We start from the raw sequence: 21,793 nt of genomic DNA, 5'->3' as shown, positions 1-21,793 counted from the left end.
AGCCTGAGGTGGGCTTGAGTGTACTTGCTTACTTCCACCAATACCGACCAATATTTTGCCTTTGGTAGTCGCGTTTTTAAAAAGTGCAGGTACAGTCTGCTCAACTTTGCTGATTGTCGCCGTAGAGGCAGCCTGATTGCTGCTCGGAGCACCATCTCCATTGGCGTCTCCCCCTTGAGAGGCTTTGGCAGCATCCAATTCCGCTGGACTATTCAGTCGAACATTGAGGGCGGATCGAGCCCTTGCGGCCGCAGCGGCAGCCTTGGCTGTAATTTTCGTAGCCATGATGCCACGAAGAACCCTCCAGGGACTATGCTTACAGGGGAAAACTGCACCTCAAGGAGAGACCGGTAAATATAAAACAGGGACACGCCGGATTCTATCAAATACAGCACTTGGGGAGTTCGAGGGGCACTGCAGAAGTCTTAACATTATTTATTTCTTTATTTTAAGAGTTTTATATAGCGCTGGCTAAACCCTGGAGGTATCAGAGCGCTTTACATGAGAATCAACAATGTAACAGACACAGTTCTACAATTACACAATAAATCCCCAAAAAATAGGGAATACAATTAGGAGAGGAGAGAAAGGAGAGAGAAAAGTAGTGGAGGGGGCAGGGGAGGTGAGAAAGGGAGGATAAGGGAAGAGACAATACGGAGACCCTCCGGGTGAGTAGTGCGCTATATAAATGCTTTGATTGATTGATTGATTGATTGGAGAGATGAAAAGAAGTCTGTCTAAAGACCGACTGGGTAGGTGATGACCAAGGAGGGAATCCACGGCCCATCTCCCCTGTAGCTAAACCAGGTAGCTCCATCGGGCATCAGACAAAAAAGTTCAGTCTCAATATATTGAGCGAGGGGAGAAGGAAAGACATAAATAGAAGGAGGATGCGGGAGGAGACGACAGGAGGGACGAAAGGAAGTGCAACAATGTGGTTTAACAGTATAACAGAAAGAGATCAACAATTACACGTTACATCAAACAATCAGCAGTACATTATGAGAGGAGGGAAAGGAGAGAGAAAAGAAGTGGGGGGTAGGGGAGGTGAGAAAGTCAGGATAAGGGAAGAGACAATCGTAGAGATGAGAGGAAGTCTGTCTAAAGACCGACTGGGTAGGTGACGACCAAGGAGGGAATCCACGGTCCATCTCCCCTATAACTAAACCAGGTAGCTCCATCAGGCATCAGACAAAGTAGTTCGGTCTCAAGTGTCGAGGGAAGAGGTTCGCAGAAAAGCAGGATGGAAGGGAGATACGGCAGAAAGACGAAGGAAAGTCTGCCCAAAGACCGGCTGGGTAGGTGACGGTCGAGGGGGAAGACCCAAAACCCATCTCCTCTATAGCTATCAGGTAGCTCAACCGGGCTTTGGCCAAATAGCTAGGTCTCAATGGTAAACATTTAAATAACATGGAGGGCAAAATAAATGGAGCTTAGAGGGGAGGGAACAGGGAAGGTGAGAAAAATCAGCGACCCTTGACCCTGTCACCAGGTAGGTCGCCCCCCTAGCCACCGCGTGGTCCTCCCCGTGCTGCACTGCTGCGCCCTGACCGGCTTGCACCCGTGACCTTTGGTGCTGTACTCCCTTCATTTCTCCATCAATCTTGTGCCTATAATTTCGTCATTACCCTTACCCTTTTAACTCTTCGTTTTTTCTCCCCATTGTATCCTTGTGCCTGTGCCTGTAATTTCGTCATTACCCTCTTGCATTCTGTAATTTATTTTCGTTTTTTCTCCCCATCGTATCCTTGTGCCTTGTGCTTGTGTAATTTTGTCATTACCCTTTTTGTAGCTTGTAACTCCTTCGCTTCTTTCCCATTGTGTCCTCGTGTTTGTGCCTGTGATTCGTCATTCCCCTTGGTAACTTAATTGTTAATTGTTAATCTGCCCCTTGCTCCCCCTTGCCTCTGTGCCCTCCCGCTTCCCGCCTCGCCCTCTCGCTTCCCGCCGCTGCACCCTGCGGCCCCGCCCCCCGACGTTCCCAATCGCCACCCGCTCCCGCCTCCCAGCTGCTCCTCCCTCCCTCAGCCCCTCATATGGAGGCCGCAGGGCGGACGCGCAGCGGACGAGCGCAGCGGGGGCGTCGAATTAGCGCCAAAGGCAAGCCCGTCTACGCCCGTCCACACCTGGACCGCGCCCAGCGCCAGGACCCCTGGCCCCCGACGATGCCAGCCCACACAACGGACCTACGACGCCGCCACCCTCATCGCACTCAAACCCGACCGAAACAGAGCCTGCCACCGAGCCACCCCGAGACGAACCCACGGACCCTTCACCTGTCAAGCCTGCAAGTTCACCTGCCTCCGGACCTGCACCGCACCCGTCAAGCCAAGTACCAACAACAGCCACCTCAAGTGCATCCTGCTCAACACTCGCTCCATCCACAGACACGCCATCGAACTTTGGAACCTGCTCGACACAACTTCACCAGACGTTGCCTTCCTCACAGAAACCTGGATGAACGCCTCCTCCGCACCCGACATCGCCATCGCCATCCCAGACGGATACAAGATCACTCGGAGGGACCGCGTCAACCAGACTGGAGGAGGCATCGCCATCGTACACAAGAACACCATCCGCATCACGACCGACTCCAATGACACCTTCTCCGCCGCCGAGCACCTCCACTTCCAGATACACACCGACCCAAAGACCACCCTCAGAGGCACCCTCGTCTACAGACCCCCGGGACCACGCACACAATTCAGCGAAGACATCACGGACTTCATCAGCCCGCACGCCCTCCCCTCCGCTGACTACATCCTCCTAGGGGACCTCAACTTCCACCTGGAGAACAACAAGGACCGCAACACCGCCGCCCTGCTGGACAACCTCGCCAACCTCGGACTCAAGCAACTGGTCAACACCCCCACCCACTACGCCGGCCACACGCTTGATCCCGTCTTCTCATCCAGCAAGCACATCACCTTCAGCCACTCCACAAGACTGCACTGGACCGACCACAGCTGCGTCCACTTCAGCTTCAGAAGAACCACGACCCACCACCTCCCGCAACAGGTTCCTCGCAGGAGCTGGAGCAAGATCACCGCCGAGCAGCTCAGCACCTCCCTCAGCCAGAACCCACCCGCCAGCACAACGGACCCCAACGAAGCAGCCCGCAACTTCACGCAATGGCTGACCGCCTGCGCCGACGACCTCGCGCCACTGAAGAACCCCCCCAGCAGACCAAGAAGCAAGAAAGCCTCCTGGTTCACCGACGAACTCAAGGACTCCAAGAAGAACTGCCGCACCCTTGAGAAAGCCTGGCTCCTCGACCAGACCACAGACAACATGACCGCCCTCAAACAAGCCACCCGCAAGCACCACCAGCTTATCCGCACCACCAAGAAGAAATCACTGAAGGAACGACTGAACAACAACGCCCACGACAGCAAGGAACTCTTCAGCATCGTCAAGGAGTTCTCCAACCCCAGCACCGGCAACAATGACATCACTCCTTCACAAGATCTCTGCGACTCTCTCGCCTCGTTCTTCCACCGCAAGATCGCCAACATCCACAACAGCTTCGGCGCACCATCCACGCACCTAACAGTCGAACCATCGCCCCACACCACCACCATCCGCATCTGGACCACGGTGACCACCGAAGACACAGGCCGCACGATGAACACCATCCACTCCGGATCTCCAACCGACTCCTGCCTCCACCACATCTTCAACAAGGCCGCCTCCACCATCGCACCCCAACTCCGGAACATCATCAACACCTCCTTCAACACCGCCGCCTTCCCGGAGAGCTGGAAGCATGCCGAGCTCAGCGCCATACTGAAGAAATCAACAGTGGACCCCACCGACCTCAAGAACTTCCGCTCCATCTCGCTCCTCCCTTTTCCTGCCAAAGTCATCGAGAAGACCGTCAACAGACAGCTTCCTCAAGACGAACGGATCCCTCGACCCCTCGCAGTCCGGTTTCTGAGCCAACCACAGCACCGAGACCGCCCTCATCGCAGCCACCGACGACATCAGAACCCTGCTCTACAACGGGGAAACAGCGGCCCTCATCCTCCTGGACCTCTCTGCAGCGTTCAACACTGTCTGCCACCGCACCCTAGTTCAACGCCTCAGCAACATCAGTATCCAAGAGAAGGCACTGGAGTGGATCATCTCGTTCCTCGCCGGAAGAACACAGAGAGTCCGCCTCCCCCCGTTTCAATTTGAGGCCACCGAAGTCATCTGCGGCGTACCGCAAGGATCATCACTCAGCCCCACCCTCTTCAACGTCTACATGAGACCTCTTGCAGCCATCGCGCGCCAACACAACCTCAACATCATCTCCTATGCCGACGACACCCAACTGATCCTCTCCCTCACCAGAGACCCCGCCACCACCAGAACTAGCCTACACGAAGGGATGAAAGACGTCGCCGAGTGGATGAAGAACAGCTGTCTGAAACTGAACTCAGACAAGACGGAAGTCCTCATCTTGGGACCATCGCCCTCCGCCTGGGACGACTCCTGGTGGCCCCCCGCCCTAGGCACCACTCCCAAGCCAACAGACCACGCACGCAACCTGGGCTTCATCCTGGACTCCTCCCTCTCAATGACCAGACAAGTCAACGCCGTCTCCTCATCATGCTTCAACACCCTACGCATGCTCCGCAAGATCTTCCGATGGATCCCGACCGAAACCAGGAAGACGGTCACCCAGGCACTCGTCACCAGCCGACTGGACTATGGAAACACCCTCTACGCCGGAACCACAGCCAAGCTACAGAAAAGACTCCAATGCATCCAGAACGCCTCCGCCCGACTCATCCTGGACATCCCCCGATGCAGCCACATCTCTGGTCACCTGAGAGACCTGCACTGGCTCCCTGTCAGCAAGAGGATCACGTTCAGGCTCCTCACCCATGCACACAAGTCTCTCCACGACCTAGGCCCCAAGTACCTCAACGACTGCCTGACCTTCTACACGCCCACCCGCCAGCTACGTTCTACGAGCCTTGCCCTCGCCACCGTACCACGCATCCTAAGAGCCACCGCCGGAGGAAGATCCTTCTCCTACCTGGCAGCCAAGACATGGAACTCCCTCCCCATCCACCTGCGGCTGACCCAGAACCATCTCGCCTTCAGGAGACAACTCAAGACCTGGCTGTTCGAGCAGTAGCAGCACCCCCCCCCCCCCCAGCGCCTTGAGACCCTCACGGGTGAGTAGTGCGCTATACCAATGCTATGATTGATTGATTGATTGATTGAAAGGGAGGATAGGGGAAGAGACCACAAGGAGAGACAAAATGAAATCTGTCCAAAGGCCGACTGGGTAGGTGACGACCAAGGAGGGAATCCACGGTCCATCTCCCCTATAGCTAAACCAGGTAGCTTCATCGGGCATCAGACAAAGTAATTCAGTCTCAAGTGTCGAGGGAAGAGGTTCGCAGAAAAACAGGATAGGAGGGAGATACGGCAGAAAGACAAAGGAAAGTCTGCCCAAAGACCGGCTGGGTAGGTGACAGTCGAGGGGGAAGTCCCGAAACCCATCTCCTCTATAGCTATCAGGTAGCTCCACCGGGCTTAGGCCAAATAGCTAGGTCTCAATGGGAAAGATTTAAATAACATGGAGGGCAAAATAAATGGAGCGTAGAGGGGAGGGAACAGGGAAGGTGAGAAAGGGAGGATAGGGGAAGAGACAACAAGGAGAGACTAAATCAAATCTGTCTAAAGGCCGACTGGGTAGGTGACGACCAAGGAGGGAATCCACAGCCCATCTCCCCTGTAACTAAACCAGGTAGCTCCATCAGGCATCAGACAAAATGGTTCAGTCTCAATACATTGAGAGAGGAGAGAAGGAGAGATATAAATAGAGGGAGGAAGCGGAAAGAGGCGACAGGAGAGACGAAAGGAAGTCTGGCTAAAGACCGACTGGGTAGGTGGCGCCCAAGGAGGGAATCCCCGACCTGTCTCCCCTATAGCTAAAGCAGGTAGCTCCATCGGGCATCAAACAAAATAGCTAGCTCTCAAATGACGCCGGAAATTCACAGGTAAACAGGGTGGGGAATAGGGCAAGGACAGGTGAGGGCTAAGGTTAGTAGCAGGAAAAAGGAGAGGAGTAGAGCGGGGAGGGGTAGGGGGTAGGTAGTTCGGTAAAAGTTCCTCTGGATCTGCTGCGAGGAATTCAAAAAGCAGGTCTGTTTCTTTGGAGGCACCATCTTGAGGTTAAAACGCCGAGTGATAATTAGCCAGAAGTCTTGTGTTGCTATGACCTGTAGGAACGGCGGCCACAGCGTCAGACGCTCCCGACCATTCGATGTCCGGGGACAAGAAAAATCCAAAAAATGTCCGGGGACAAGTAAAATGTTTGCTAATAATTCTGATTATTGCTAATTTAGATTTGTTGGGAATATGGAGTTTTTCTTGTTAACGAGCTTTTTCTTTCCATTCTGCTGGGCTATTGATCAGGGCTTGTGTGTCTGGACTGGGTACCGCTCCTTTTTTTCCCCCCTGCGGCGTCGCTACCGTTAGCACGTCAGTGACCGGACCCCCTTTCCTTTTTAGCCCTCCTGAGACTCTGCAGCGGTGTATGGGGCATCTGGTGGGATTAGCGCTGCGTTTTGTGCTTGCTGACACTCCCACTTCGACCTGTACTGTTGCGGAACGCTTCTCGCACTACAGGCAAGGTGTGAGATTATTGCGGTCGTTATCCTGATCCAGCGCACAAAAAACTGCAATCGTTAGTCTTTTTTTTTTCTCCAAAATCTGGGGCGGGGTGGTTCTGTTCTACCGCCTGTGTGCTGTGTTATCGTACGGCTAGTCCCTCCTCACTTTTGTTGTTCCCGGACGCTTGTGGGGCAGATGATTAGTCCTTTGTCTGTTTTCGTGTTTCTTCCTCCATCTTATCCCTTCGTTGGTTTTGCTTTCGTTTGCTCCATCTTAGAGCCCCTAGTACTGCTTGCAGGTATTGAGCCCAGTTTATGGTCTCGGCTCACTAATTGCGCACTATGCTATGCATTAGAAATCCCCTCTTTCGTGTTCCCCGGTTGGTCGCGCTTACTCAGCGCGAGCTGCTGCATTTGGGGTTACGATCGTCTTAGTACAGCATTGTGACCGCCATCTTGGTGAAGGTACGCTACCGGCAGGATCGCTCTTGGGATGCCACACACTTTAAGGTACTTTTTTTCCCCCCCTTTTCTGAGCGCGTTTATCAGCTATGGGTCGGTAGCATCGCAGGGGGCTGGTGTTCTGATATCCGGCAGTTATACCGTACTGGACAGGGCGAGCACCGTGTTGCGGTTCTTTCCGCAGGGTTGCTGGCTTGCGCTCACTTCCTGCGGTTTCAGTTTCGTTTTCCTTCCGTTTGGCGAGGCAGCTGGCGGTGGGGCTTCTTTTTACTCCTGGGGGCCTCTTTTGAATTTGGGCTAATTAATCGGGAGTTCGATCTCTCCCTACACCCGTCGGCCGTTTTTAGGGCTGGGCACGTGCTGTGTTGCGGTTCATAGGGTCGCTGGCTCTCGCTCACCTGCGGCACGAACAGCTCGGCTTGCCCAAATCCGACGATGTGGGGTCCGCTTGGAAGAGCTTCAGAGGAGGTGATTCATCCAGGTAAGGTAGACCTGCTCACACGGCCGAGCACTCGGCCGCCATCTTGCCAGTCCTGTAGAGTTTGTTTTTACAAGTCCAACTTTGCCATTAATGAGAGTTTGTTTTTACAAGTCCGTAAGTGCCAAACATGACAGTAAAACATCCTTCTTAATCAGGAATTGCACTTATTAAATGTAATGAGGAATCCACAGTGTTAACCTATGAGAAGGGTAGCCCTCACAGTAGTGAAAAACGAATTTGGGAGTTTTTCACTACCAAGACATCTAACACTATAAGGTTCATGTCCTGCCTTTTACTTACACAGCACCCTGCCCTACAGGCTACCTGAGACCTATCTTAGGCGTGTCTTTTGTGTAATAAAAGGGTAATTTAAGGCTTGGAAAGGGGTTTTAAATACCAAGCCGACATGGCTATCAAACTGCACATACAGGCTCTGCAGTGGCAGGCCTGAGACATGTTTAAAGGGCTACTTACGTGAGTGGCAAAATCAGTGCTGCAGGCCCACTAATTAAATTTACAGACCCTGGGCACATACAGTATACTTTAATAGGGACTTCTAAGAAATTAAATATGCCAGTTGTGGATAAACTAATGTTACCAGGTTTAGGGGAGTGAGCACATGCACTTTGGCACTGGTCAGCAGTAGTAAAGTGCCCAGAGTCCTGAGGTCAACAAAAACCGATCAGCAAAAATTGAGGCAAAACAGGAAAAAGGTTTGAGGAAGACCACCCTAAAGCTGACAGGACTAACATAAGTGTCCTGCAAAGTCCTTCACAAAATGTGAAGTAAAGACTACTGCTTCTTGTTCAGTAGCCCCATCAATAGCCGCCAAATCATAGTCAAGGAAGGACATCAGTCTTCCTATGGTAGTCTGACAACAGACATCATATATACATTGTACTTTACCAAATGGATCAAGTGGAACAGACAAAGTCTTGTTCCATCTGTGAGTTTTATGTATCACATCATGTAGTTGAAGAAGGTGGTCAGTTTTGTCAACTCTATCCATCTAATTGTTATAATATATATACCGTTGGGCTTGCACCTTTCTACAAATCTGACCTCAATGCTTCAATGTAGAAATGCGCTCATCATGAATCATAACATGCACATTTACTTCCGGTGTGTCTAAAGATTTCATAGACAGCACTGGAAGTAATGATTGTAAGATCTGAGCTTGAATACCTCAAGTGACACAGCTCTGGAGCACTCCATAAGCAACCTACAAGAAAAAACGTAGTTCACCTTGAAGCATATACATCAAGGTAAGCTCAAATGCAATTCCCTTGGGAACTGTTGGAAGATGGAGGCACAATTGCCCCCATCAGGGAATGAAAAATGTTACATGATATTGCATCCATGAGGTCAGTGCGCCCCCACCACTTCCACATCAGAAAAACGTATTTCTTACAAAAAAAATGAACTTTTGTTCCATGTTTTTCTTTGCAATTGTAAAAACAAGCCGAAATACCTCTGCTTCAGGCAAATGAAAGCAGAACCATGCTCTCTCGCTACAACCTCACCAATTAAAAAATCGCGCCCGGGAATACGTATCAGCCGCCCTTTTCTTTCACCCAGAAAAAGGCTTCTGCATTGAACTTGGAGCCATAGAAATATAATTTTGTGTGTCAGAGATTTCAAATGGCAAATGCTCCAGCACTTTCATTGAAACCACATGTGAAACACTTCTCTTATAAGCTGTAACATCACTGTTTTCACACCATATGAGTGCCGTCAGTATTTTTTTTATTCTATCGTTTTCTAGTAGATGTTGGCGCATGATTGAACTTGTGTGCATTCAAATTAATTATAAAAATATAGATTTGCACCACAGAAGCTTGTGTACTATTTTGGGCTTCCGGCTGGTTCTTAAACAGCGTCTGAGATGTCTGGTACTCTGGTTTATACACATTTCTATGTGTCAAAACGTGTATGTTTTAGAATAGGAGTTTAGGGCCAATAAGTAATCCAACAGCTGGTTATATTTTACAGACATTTTAAATAGAACTTTTTTTCACTCCTGAACCTCGTCCTCAGGAAACCATTCATGTAATAGGAATAAGAACATATTTACCATTTCATTTAGTACCCCCTTCCCGCTTCGATTAGATTAATAATTACATCTTTATGTGGGAGGGGTGTTCTCTCTCTGCCCTTCTTCAGAGGAAGCCAGGCCGGGCCAAGCTCATGTCTCAGCTTTTGTGGAATGCCTCAGGGACCAGTCTTTGTCTCTCGTCAGCCGCAGGGCAGTGCTTTCACTCAGCTTCTCCAGCTCTCCTCAGGGACTGTCTCTAGCTTTGTTTTGATAGCCTGCATCGACTGCACACTCTGACTCCTCCACTGACTAACTCTCTCCCCTTTGATGTGTTCACCTTTATCCCCTCCTCCACACCAAAGCAGGGATTACCTCCACCAGAGGTAGCCATTTTTATTCACAAATCAATCTACACAATAGACCTCTATTCATTAGAAATGATGACTCTTATCATTGAGAAATGTTTGGCGAAATATCTATTGTGTCCTTGTACACAGGGGACGAGTGATTCGCCAGCCTTTGAAGTGCCCCACAACCACATTTGATCAATCAAGTACTTCTATTAAACACAGAAACCTCAGAATCCCCATGTTCAGAGCCTAAAGTCATGGAGTTCATTTCCAAAGACAAAGGGGACTTGTGTATTACAGTTCTGAAGCTAGGAAATGAAATTAATTCTCTGTTTTCTTTCAGATAAAACATTATAATGTAGACAAAGCCCTATCAGCTCCACTGCAGACTTTGCATGTAGGAAACTATCAATATTTCGCACAATGATGAAATAGGACTGAGCTCTATTAATTGTGGTTAACCTTATATTTCACCTCATATTATAGAAATACATCTTAGCGTGTAGATTTAAGTGGTAATACACGTTGTCTGAATACCAATGTTATAATGCACATCTTTTCTCTGTATGAAGCGAACTGCATAACCTGGCCATAATGCACTTGATCTACCCAAACCCATTGCTTGATATGTGTATTATTTATCAGCAACCATATGGTTATTGTGCTTATGAAGAAAAGCAGGGTTAGTGACACCTTTCTCATCTCCTTTGGACAGCTTTCAAAACTACCTAATGTTAAACGTTTGCTCTTTTCTAATTAACATGAATCAAAATGTCTCTGCCTCACGTGAGTAGGCAAAGCTTTTAAAATTCCTTTGAATCCCCTTTTTCCATTGTCTGTCCAGTGTCCAGATTCTTACAGACAACAAATGGGGAAATTTGTCAATAAACAGGGTGGTGTTGGCTCTTGTCATCTGTGTCGGGATTCTCTGAGACAGTGGACTTGGTCTCAGGCTCAATGAATCCGGCTAGTCGACAACCATGTGGCTGGCACCCTGACTACAAGGACTGGAGGCCTGAGACAGCTTCAACAGTCTGACTGCGAGTAGCTATTGCATCCAGATGTGGTAGAGTCTGTCTTTCCTAGCTGCGACCCACTCTGGTGGACTTTTTTGCCACATGTGAAAATGCGCAGTGCCCACTGTTTTGTTGACATTACAGGGAGGCATGGGGATGCATTTCATCTGACAATGGGATTTTCTCTAAGCATTCCCTCCCATTCATAATATACAGGTTGGTTGATCTCGAATTCTCAAAAAACAGTGTTGATGTAGACACTGCTTATTTGTTGCTTGAGATAATACTATTCCAGCCAGCTATCACTTGTTTCATTACAGTAGGTGTTGTGTATTGATTTCATCATGGTTAGGAAAACATACATATATCATGTGAACTTGTATTGTTCTCTCTATTTTATAGTCAGTAATCACCTCGCCTACATGCATGAATCCAATCATATAGACCAATATTCCAGTGGAGTATTGTGAGCTCAGTTTCAGATATCCATAAATGATAGCAAGAGCCACTCACAAGTGCTACACCATGCACTGTTGTGATAGACGTGTCGCTATGCATAAGAAGTGCTGAAGTGATTAATAAGCACCTGCTAGAGAGAAGTTACATGCATGATTATATAAAAGTAAGATACTTAACAAAGCGTGAGCGTGTCTGGTGTGTCACAATACGTGTGTAAACAAAAGGAAAAAGTACCTTCACTTCTATGTTGGTGTATTTCGCAGTATGTCCCATTTGATCATATCTAAAAGAGCATTGCTTTTTAGTTTGAAATGTTATGTACACAAGAATATTTCTATGTATCTCTTGAAGGAAAACTATAGACCAATCTATTATTCAAGGATTTTCATATTGTAATACTTTGTTTGTTTCAACCATTAAATACAAACTTTTTTTTTAAAGTTTAAAGATGATCCGACCTCATGTTTTGATGAAGAAAATTTGGTTCAATCTGTCCTTGATCTGTTCATAGCAGGAACTGAATCAACTTCAGCCACTCTGCGATGGGCTATTCTCTACATGGCAAAGTACGCAGACATTCAAGGTAAGGCAACTGTTAATAGCTGGTATGCGATTCACAATATTTTCCTTATAAACAACTAGTGCATTAATTAAACTTCCTGTGCTCCCATTTGTTCCCATCGATTCAACAGAGTTTGTAATACTTCCTCCAACCGCTTCCGCTGTAGGGGTAAACTCCACAGCTAAATATTTGCTCAGCAATGCTTTTACCCAGAACATGGTGCTGTTACTCAATGTGTCCCAGAACATGCATTGTTTTTCAGGCTGTATGCTACAAACTAGCCTGAACAAGCATAGAACAAATGCAAGTAGGTGCTGTACATTCTTCAGTCACAGATATGGTGCTCCAGAGTGATGTGTGGAGGCCATCTGTATCTCCTGCACCACTAAAACATAGAGCAAAAGACAGTTTCAAATGACAGAAAATGTCCAAGGTAGTGGTAAAGTTGCTCTTATCAAAACAGTGTCTTTACTCACCCCATTTTTTTGCTTGGTACTAGTGGCAACTTATTCTGACTGTGCATTTGGCTCTGCTTACAAGGCCCAGGGACAGTGCTCTGATTATAAGGAGAAGTGTGGCTCAGTGATTAGAGCGGCAGACCCTGATGCAGAGGTCTAGCCTGGGAACAGGGTTCAATTCCCCACCTCGGCAGGTCTTGGGCTCAAAATTCCACGGACCTGATAATTCTCGCCTCGGTGTCTATTCCAATCATGGAGTCCCACTCTGCAAATCTGGGCAATAGCTTGCTTAATCTCCACAACGGCCCCCACAACGCTAAGGATTAAGCATGGGCGGATTTCGCGGATCCGCGAATTTGCGGATTCATGGATCTGCAGATTTTTTTAATGGGGGGGGTCTTCTGTGCGAGTTCAAGTGCCTCTTGTGTGTATAAATGGTCAGAGACCGATCAGAGCAGCAGATGAAGAGAAAGAAGCTCCTGGTCACAGGAACAGCACGAGGATTGCGTCCTGAAAGTCAAGGATACAAAGGCCTCTATCCAGCATCACAGCTGATTTTCGACGGTAGATTTGGGAAGAAGGCACACCTGCCCAGCCTCGACGACGCTCACGATTGTTTTTGGGCTGATGAATGAGTCACTGAATTTGAGCTTCAACTAGTTCCAGCGACCATGTGTGTGTTACTATGCAATCGCACCGATGTTAGCAGGGGTCCCTTGAGTGACCTGTCCATCCATCATCTTCCTGTAACTATTTTAGGATGGCGCCGGCAAGCTGCCAGCGCCATCCTAAAATAGTTACTAAATTAGCTTCACTAATAGATAAAATAAAGCAGGTGCTCTAGCACCTGCTTTATTTTATCTATTAGTGCTTCCTGTTGAAGCTAACTTTGTAACTATTTTAGGATGGTGCTGGCAGCTTGCCGGCGCCATCCTAAAATAGTTACAACATTTTGCCGCGGGAGTTCGCGGATTTACCGAAAATCCGTGAAATCCGCGAGCGGAACGGATTTTCCGCTCACGCTTACTAAGGATGTCCGGCCTCCACCTTGGGGGTGCCCAGGAGTGGACGCCTCACAGGGAAAGCTAGGATGGGTACCACAGCGGTATTTGTTCAAGCGTCTTGAGACCCTTGCGGGTGAGTAGTGCGCTATACAAGTATCAATTTACATTTTTATTTTACATATGTAAATTAGGTGTAATTATAATTGGTACTAACAGCCTAGCTGCAAGTTACTAGTATATAACAGGGCATGCAGGTTTAGAGGACCAGTAGACTTAATGCACCCAAGTGTGCTCTTCTGTGGCGCCTGCTATCATGTTAAAGGCAGCACTATCTTTCAGGCTGCTTTTACCTTAAATTTATATGCAAATTCGACTTTGGAATTAATGGTATTTCCAAAGACTCAAACTACCTTATTTCTAAATGTACGTCACCTTAAGGTCTGCCCTAGGTGCCCCAGGGATAGAATGCCTTGTAACTATAAAAAATGTTTTATAAGCCCTGGTGAAGGAAAAACTGCCAATATCGTTTTCCCTATTGTAGGGAATGGGCTCCATAAGCTAACATTGAGATATTACTTAAGTATAAATATTGACAGGACCCACCTAAAAATATAGTTCAGGGTATCTAATTAATAGTTGAGATAAATCCAACAAATTGGCACTTAGATTTGTAATAACTATTCCAGAAACTTGGTTATTAAAATTACTTTTTGGTTAGCCAAAATCCAACTTTACAGCTGCCCTCTCCAAATTGGCCAGCCTTTCCCAGGCTGAGCCAGAGCTGCTTGATGAAATATGCAGTGTCTTGTCAGAGTAGACAATAGATTCCCTGTGGGTGGAGAACTTAAGCTGCAGAAACCAAAAGGCAGGAAGGGGGTGGGAGAGCCAAACTAGTCTTCAAAGGCAGAATGACAGTTTGGGACCAGCACAGGCTGACCCCCTCCCCCCCATCCTGCAGCCCCAGCCACACAGGAGCCTCCGTAACTAGATTAGTCAGGGGATTGAAAGGGGTGTGTTAGTAAAACCTAGCCACACCGGTGAGTTGGCTTAGCCAGATAAAACCCCAAAGGAGAGACTTTCTCCATGTTGGATTTTGAGGGAATGGTGCTTTCTGGGACAAGAATATGCCACGCTTTGGAGTGGTCATACATTTGGGTGGTGCCCTTCTACTTGACACTCAGAAACTGAATAAATACGGGAGAGCTGCATAGCTTCTCAGATCTGCTGCCTGAAATTACAAGGAGAAGGATTGCCCTGCTGGAATCTCGATCTGCACCAACAGCACTGCACTCTGAAGGACTGCATCTGTTGCACAATCTGGTACTACAGCCCTAAGGACTTTGCTTTGCTTCAAGAAGTATGAAGGAGTGGATGTCCTGCAAGCTGCAGGTTAACAGAGCCCACCTGCATCATCTGCACCAAGAGTCCTGTGCGTCCAGTGGACTTTAAAGGATTTGGTCAGGTGCATAGTGGGAATTGAAGTCCAAACATCACCAAAGACCATTTAGGAGAGTCCAGACCCTTGGATTTGTGTTTTAGACACTTTGAATCCTCAAGGATACTTTCTGGAAGAAGATCCGGTGGTTTAATGAAGTTTGGGAACTTTTTGTCAAAAAGCTCCAGAAGGTGACCGACTCAACATACCGAGTCAAGCTGACCCGGCCCGGATTTCAGGTTCGCATCAAAATCGGCGTGCTGGGAAGGACTAGAAAATGTTTGTTCTTTAAAAATTCATATCTCCCGTTCCCTACATTGGATGTTTGTCATTTTGATGTCTATTTGTTCATACAAATATAATCTAACAAACAAAATTGGGGTTGGATTATTATTGTGTGTTGTATATGACTTATATCATGTATTGTTTCTTTTAAATGCTTTACACACTGGTCTCCGAAGTTATGAATGTCTGCTTGTTGCCAGCTACCAAAAGATGAGTAAGGGAATAATTTATTGAGACCCTAACTGAACCTTTTATTGTGTTTGTGCCCTTATTACTAGTGGTAAGTCACTACTTATCACTAGTAACGATCCACTCTCCAACAGATACCTTCTTAAAAGATTTCCCACTCCAACCAACATTTTATAAGATAAAGTTATCAGCTCTCTTTTCAGCATATGAGAAATAAATCTTGACCTATTATACTATATTATTAATTTGAATTCAAATGTACAATTTGTACATGTATCCCAGCACAGTTATCAACATTGCTGCAGTGTGGTGTGTCACAGGGAGCGAGCAGGATTGAGTGAGAGAGAGCAGAACAGCACCATGTATACTAAGAACTGGCGCTGCTGCTCTTTTTCTAGCACTGTCACACTTTCAGGCTGCCTAGGACAATGCACAGACCTTTGCACTTTAGTCCAAAAGTGTTTGTGTGAATCTAGCATGTAGTATATACAGGAAGTTAACATTCCAGTACAAAGCCAGCACTATGCTAAGGTATGCTTTAAAATTGCTCTCACTTTGTATTTCTGCTGGACATTGTAGCATACATAGAAAGTTGGAAAAGTTTAGAGAAAAGAAAACATTCTCCTACTTTGAGCCTGCCTTAGTGAGGCGTACATTTGCTTCGCTCAAAGCCTGTACAGATTCTAGTAGATAGGATTTTCCATCAATAACCATGGGTGGTAGAATGGTAATGTCTTTGTTCCACCAATGGGATGCACCTTTGATGCAAAGTAGTGCAAAGCACAGCGGAGTGCTACTTTCCATGACCTTAGGGCAACTTTTCAGTGCAAAACAGGTTCTACGCTGGAAGGAAAATACCAAATCAGTACTTTGCATCAGCTTGGATCCATTTTGGTGTCTCCACCCCAGGCCAAAGGAAATAGTTTGACATAGAAATGAACAGTCAGTAGAGGACCTAAATAACTGTGTTACATTACAAGGGGAAGCCAAGTGACTTGTTTGCTAAACAAAATTGGCATTGAATAATTAAGTGCTGTGGTAAAAAAGGTACATTAGGTGTAGTTATAGCTTTAGTACTCAGGACAAACCGATCTCCTACACTTCAGATTGATCTTATCTTGGCCTGTGCTTGGTAGTTCATGGATGAAGTGTGTATTTATCGGTTCTGCAATCGTGACTGATTAAATGTTGTATATTCTACATACAAAATCATATCATCCAGTTCACTGATAGCATACCGATGGAAAAAATATTGGTGTTCAAAATATTGAAAAAAATATATAGACTACAAAAATATCGACTCCCATACCTACACAGGTAAGTACAAAAATATTGAATCAAAAATATTGATGTGAAAAATATCAGTTGAAATATATATATATAACATAATATATATTAAATATTAATGTTAATTGTAAAAAAATTACATTTAATATGCATTTTTACAAAATACAACAATTAAACTTAATTACAAAAAAATAAACACACAAACAATAATTTTTACACATATAGATATTTACTTTAAAATAATGTATAAACTATTATCTTTAATTTACTTTAAAACGTTAACATTATATGAAAAGGATATGTATATATATATATATATATATATATATATATATATATATATATATTACCTACTGGCAGTCGCCAGTAGGTATATATAGTTAGGATTTTTTCTCTATGGGATTTTTGAAAATTCTATGTCTAATAACTTTGGCGTTTGTGGACGGAATTTGCTCATATTTTCAGGAAAATGGAACATTTCGTTTCTGAGCAGCCCCTGACAATTTGGGGGGGGGTTCATCAAGGGGGGGCCGAGAAAAAAGGGGGGTCCCAAAACGCGTTTTTCCCATGTTAATTTCCATAGGGCGGTTGGCCTCACTTTTAGCTCGAACGGCTGAATGGATTTGCACGAAACTTGGCAAAATTGTAGGGACTGTTAGCCCGATGTGCCTTTGCTAGTTCTCAATATATGTGCTCCAGTGGATTTTGAGTAATTTAGGTTCAAAAAAAGATATATATCTGGGCGGAGCCTAACCACACATCTGATCTGATTGGCTGTCAGCACTTCATCCAAGAAGTGTTGGCAGCCATCTTGGGACCAATATACATGATAGCACCTCATTAAAAAGCATTGTAGTTAATAGAGGGTTTTAGGACTTTAGTTACATTATAAATCATTTGTTGATGGTACCATACTCGTTTTAGGAATTGTGGTGGGTTCTAAGGTGATTTTACCATGGAAAAAACCTTCTGCTGTGATATCATGAATATTGTTTGAAAGAAAACTAATATCTCATGATTTTCCCACAGTGGTTTGTAAGGGGATCTATAAGCTAAACTGAAAGCATATTTTCTGTAAATTCACATTATCTTTCTCAGTCATGTGAAAATGAAGTCTGACATTCTCAGTAAAACATGTTAACGTTAATGTTGTTAATGTTAAGCCGTACTTTTTGAGCGCACGGCTACCCCGAGAGGGTGTCCCGGCGCTTTAGCAAAGAGGCCTGAGAGAAACCATGAAACCAAAGGCAGACACGCTACAGTCACGATGATTACTTGGTGAAGAGCAAAGTCTTCAGCTCCTTCCTAAAAGCCAGAAGGTTATTCGCTTTCCGGAGAGAAAGTGGGAGCTCGTTCCACAAGCACGCTGCCACATGTTGGAAGGATCGGCCGCCCATCCGGGCACGTTTGACCGCAGGCACCTCCATTTTGGCCAAGTCAGCTGACCGCAGCAACCTCCGTGGCACATAGAAAGCAATAAGCTTCCTAAGATAGTTGGGACCAACAGAATGAAGGGCTTTAAACGCCAATGTAAGGAGTTTAAATCTGATTCTGCCAGAAATCGGTAGCCAGTGCAGCCTAGCTAGTAGCGATGAGGCACTGGCTCTCCTAGGCAGGCCATAGATGGCTCTGGCCGCCGAATTCTGGACGATTTGCAGTCTGGATAAAAGATACTTTGGTAGGCCTGCAAAAAGCGCATTTGCATAGTCCAGACGAGATCCCACCAGCGCCTGGACTACATTCCTACGATACTGCAAGGAGAGCAGTGGGAGGAATTTCCTAAGCATCTTAAGGATGGCGAAACATTTCCCTGATAATCCCAGAATGTGTGGACGGAACGAGAGATCATCGTCGAACACAACTCCAAGATTTTTCACTTGAGAAGATGGTTTCTCGGGGGGGAACATGTCCTGGGGCCACCATGTCTTCCAACCAGGATCAGGGGCACAGGCGAAAAAAAGCAGCTCAGACTTGTCTGAGTTGCATTTAAGGCTGTGCCGCTGAAACCACGCAAAGACTGCGCTCAAGCAGTCTTTAATTCTGCCGCCGTCGAAAACCTCTCCCTTCCTGCAGGTGAACAGGAGCTGGGTGTCATCAGCGTATGAGATGACCCGGGCCCCAAACGCCTCCGCTACCTCCGCCAGAGGGGCCATATATATGTTAAAGATGGTGGGGCTCAGAATGGACCCTTGAGGCACCCCCACCTCCAGCGAAGGCATTTCTGCAGAGAACGGCGGAGCCCAGATCACCTGTCGGCGGTCGGCAAGAAAGGATTGGAACCAATCCAACACCGTCCCCCGCAGACCTATCTCCCTGAGTCTTAAAAGGAGACCTGCATGTGGGACGGTGTCGAAAGCCGCCGACAGGTCCAGCATGACTAACATAGCCTTACCCCCCTGATCGAGCGTCTCCCTGATGGCGTTAGTTACCTCTACCAGAGCTGTCTCCGTGCTGTAATTCGCACGAAAACCAGACTGGGAGTCATGCAGCAGTTTGTTATTCTCAATGAAGGTGGTAAGAGTATGCTGAACATGTTTCTCCATCACCTTCGCCAGAGCAGGGAGGAGGGAGATCGGTCTATAGTTAGCCAGCTGCAGGGGATCTAGCAGAGGCTTTTTGATCAACGGCAGAATAAGTGCGTGTTTCCATTGTCGAGGAACCACCCCGGAGCTCAATGATAGATTAAGCAGGGGGTTCAGCAAGCTGTTCACAGCTGAAGCCACCCTGCCCAAACATTTCGCCGGACAGGCATCCAGAGGAGAGCCAGATTGCAAACGGGATAGCAGCTCGAGCGATGTTTCACAGGACAGCTGGGGAAAGACAGATAGTATGGGCCCGGACTCTGCCTGTAAGGAAGCTTTAAGCTTCAGGTTACCCCTTGAAGCAGCGGCATCAATTGAAGGATCCATAGCCGGGAAAGAGTCCTGGATCTTTAAGATTTTAGCCACAAAAAAGTCTGCAAGCTGTTTAATCCATTCTTCCGTATGTGAATGTAAACGGGTGCCTGCGACGGGATTAACAAACTCCTTCACAATCCTAAATAGTTCCCTACTCGTATTATCGACATGTACATCCAACAAGGACAGAGACTGTCAGTTGATTCCTTTGTGTTCTACTGCAGCCTCCTAGAGTGTTCTAAAGAACAACTAGAGCGCTAACAGTCCTACTTATTACAAAGGTATGGCACACCTGAAGCCATCTTGATTGGAATAAAGTGGTAACTCTTAAAACATTTAATTTAAAAAGAAACAACATGAGGGGGTATATTTTGCCATAGAAAGTATGATTAGTGCTGCAGAATGAAAAATTAGGGCACATTTTGAGTGACTTCTCAAATCCTTTTCTATTTCATTAAAACATTCTGACATGCAGTCTCCCAAAATGGCCACCAGAGACAAAAGAGCCCAAATGTAGCCCAAATATCACCCAGATGTAGCCCAAGTATAGCCCAATGACAGAATGTCCCAGAGTGTTCTAAAGAACAACTAGAGCTCTAACAGTCCTACTTATTACAAAGGTATGGCACACCTGAAGCCATCTTGATTGGAATAAAGTGGTAACTCTTAAAACATTTAATTTAAAAAGAAACAACATGAGGGGGAATATTTTGCCATAGAAAGTATGATTAGTGCTGCAGAATGAAAAATTAGGGCACATTTTGAGTGACTTCTCAAATCCTTTTCTATTTCATTAAAACATTCTGACATGCAGTCTCCCAAAATGGCCACCAGAGACAAAAGAGCCCAAATGTAGCCCAAATATCACCCAGATGTAGCCCAAGTATAGCCCAATGACAGAATGTCCCAGAGTGTTCTAAAGAACAAATAGAGCGCTAACAGTCCTACTTATTACAAAGGTATAGCACACCTGGAGCCATCGTGATGGGAATAAAGTGGTAACTCTTAAAACATTTAATTTAAAAAGGAACAAAATGAGGGGGTATATTATGCAATAGAAGGTATTATTAGTGCTGCAGAAAGAAAAATTAGGGCACATTTTGAGTGACTTTTCAAATCCTCTTCTATTTCATTAAAACATTCTGACATGCAGTCTCCCAAAATGGCCACCAGAGACAAAAGAGCCCAAATGTAGCCCAAATATCACCCAGATGTAGCCCAAGTATAGCCCAATGACAGAATGTCCCAGAGTGTTCTAAAGAACAACTAGAGCGCTAACAGTCCTACTTATTACAAAGGTATGGCACACCTGAAGCCATCTTGATTGGAATAAAGTGGTAACTCTTAAAACATTTAATTTAAAAAGGAACAAAATGAGGGGGTATATTTTGCCATATGAATTATGATTAGTGCTGCAGAAAGAAAAATTAGGGCACATTTTGAGTGACTTCTCAAACCCTCTTCAATTTCATTAAAAAATTCTGACATACAGTCTCCCAAGTTGCCACCAGAGACAAAAGAGCCTAAATGTAGCCCAAATATCACCCAGATGTACCCCAAGTATAGCCCAATGACAGAATGTCCCAGAGTGTTCTAAAGAACAACTAGAGCGCTAACAGTCTTACTTATGACAAAAGTATGGCACACCAGAAGCCATCTTGATTGGAATGAAGTGGTAAGTCTGAAAACACTCAATTTAAAAAGGAACAACATGAGGGGGTTAATTTTGCCATAGAAAGTATGATTAGTGCTTCAGAAAGAAAAATTAGGGATCATTTTGAGTGACTTCTCAAATCCTCTTCTATTTCATTAAAAAAATCAGTGATGTCATCAGTGATGTCACTGACCATGTCATGAATGATGTAATATGTGACATCATCAGCAGTGGATTGCGGGTGCGCGATATATAGTTAGTGCAACTAACTATATATGGAATTTCAATGGTTTTGTGTGAGTAAAATAAGGTTTTGTAAATGCGAATTCCTAACTATATATGGTCTATAACCTATGGTTTTTTCAGTGAATTTTCAAGGTTTTGTAAATGCTAATTCCTAACTATATATGGTCTATTACCTATGGTTTTTTCAGTGAATATATATATATATATATATACATAATTTAAAATATAAAAAATAAATATTCTAGAATAAACGTAAACAAACTATGAAAAAATAAATAAACTTAAAATGCCCAATACAATCAGTTCAACAGTAGGGAAAGTGTTGAATAGCAAAGTAATTTAATGTACTTCTCCAACTC

The 21,793-nt window shown here is 45.8% G+C and overlaps 1 protein-coding gene across 1 annotated transcript in view; it reads left to right on the top strand.

Annotated features, from left to right (window-relative positions):
* The window catches only part of LOC147747312 (cytochrome P450 2J2-like), a 307,172-nt gene that overhangs the window by 238,455 nt on the left and 46,924 nt on the right, over nucleotides 1–21,793 (top strand). Inside the window, exon 6 of the mRNA XM_086953059.1 lies at nucleotides 11,859–12,000. Within this exon, the coding sequence (XP_086809185.1) occupies nucleotides 11,859–12,000 (142 nt within the window). The remainder of the gene's footprint in view (nucleotides 1–11,858; nucleotides 12,001–21,793) is intronic.

Source organism: Lissotriton vulgaris, chromosome 1_1 (genome assembly GCF_964263255.1).
Source record: "Lissotriton vulgaris chromosome 1_1, aLisVul1.2, whole genome shotgun sequence".
NCBI lineage: Eukaryota > Metazoa > Chordata > Amphibia > Caudata > Salamandridae > Lissotriton > Lissotriton vulgaris.
Note: the sequence above shows the minus strand (reverse complement) of the source record. Positions and strands in the feature narration are given on the sequence as shown.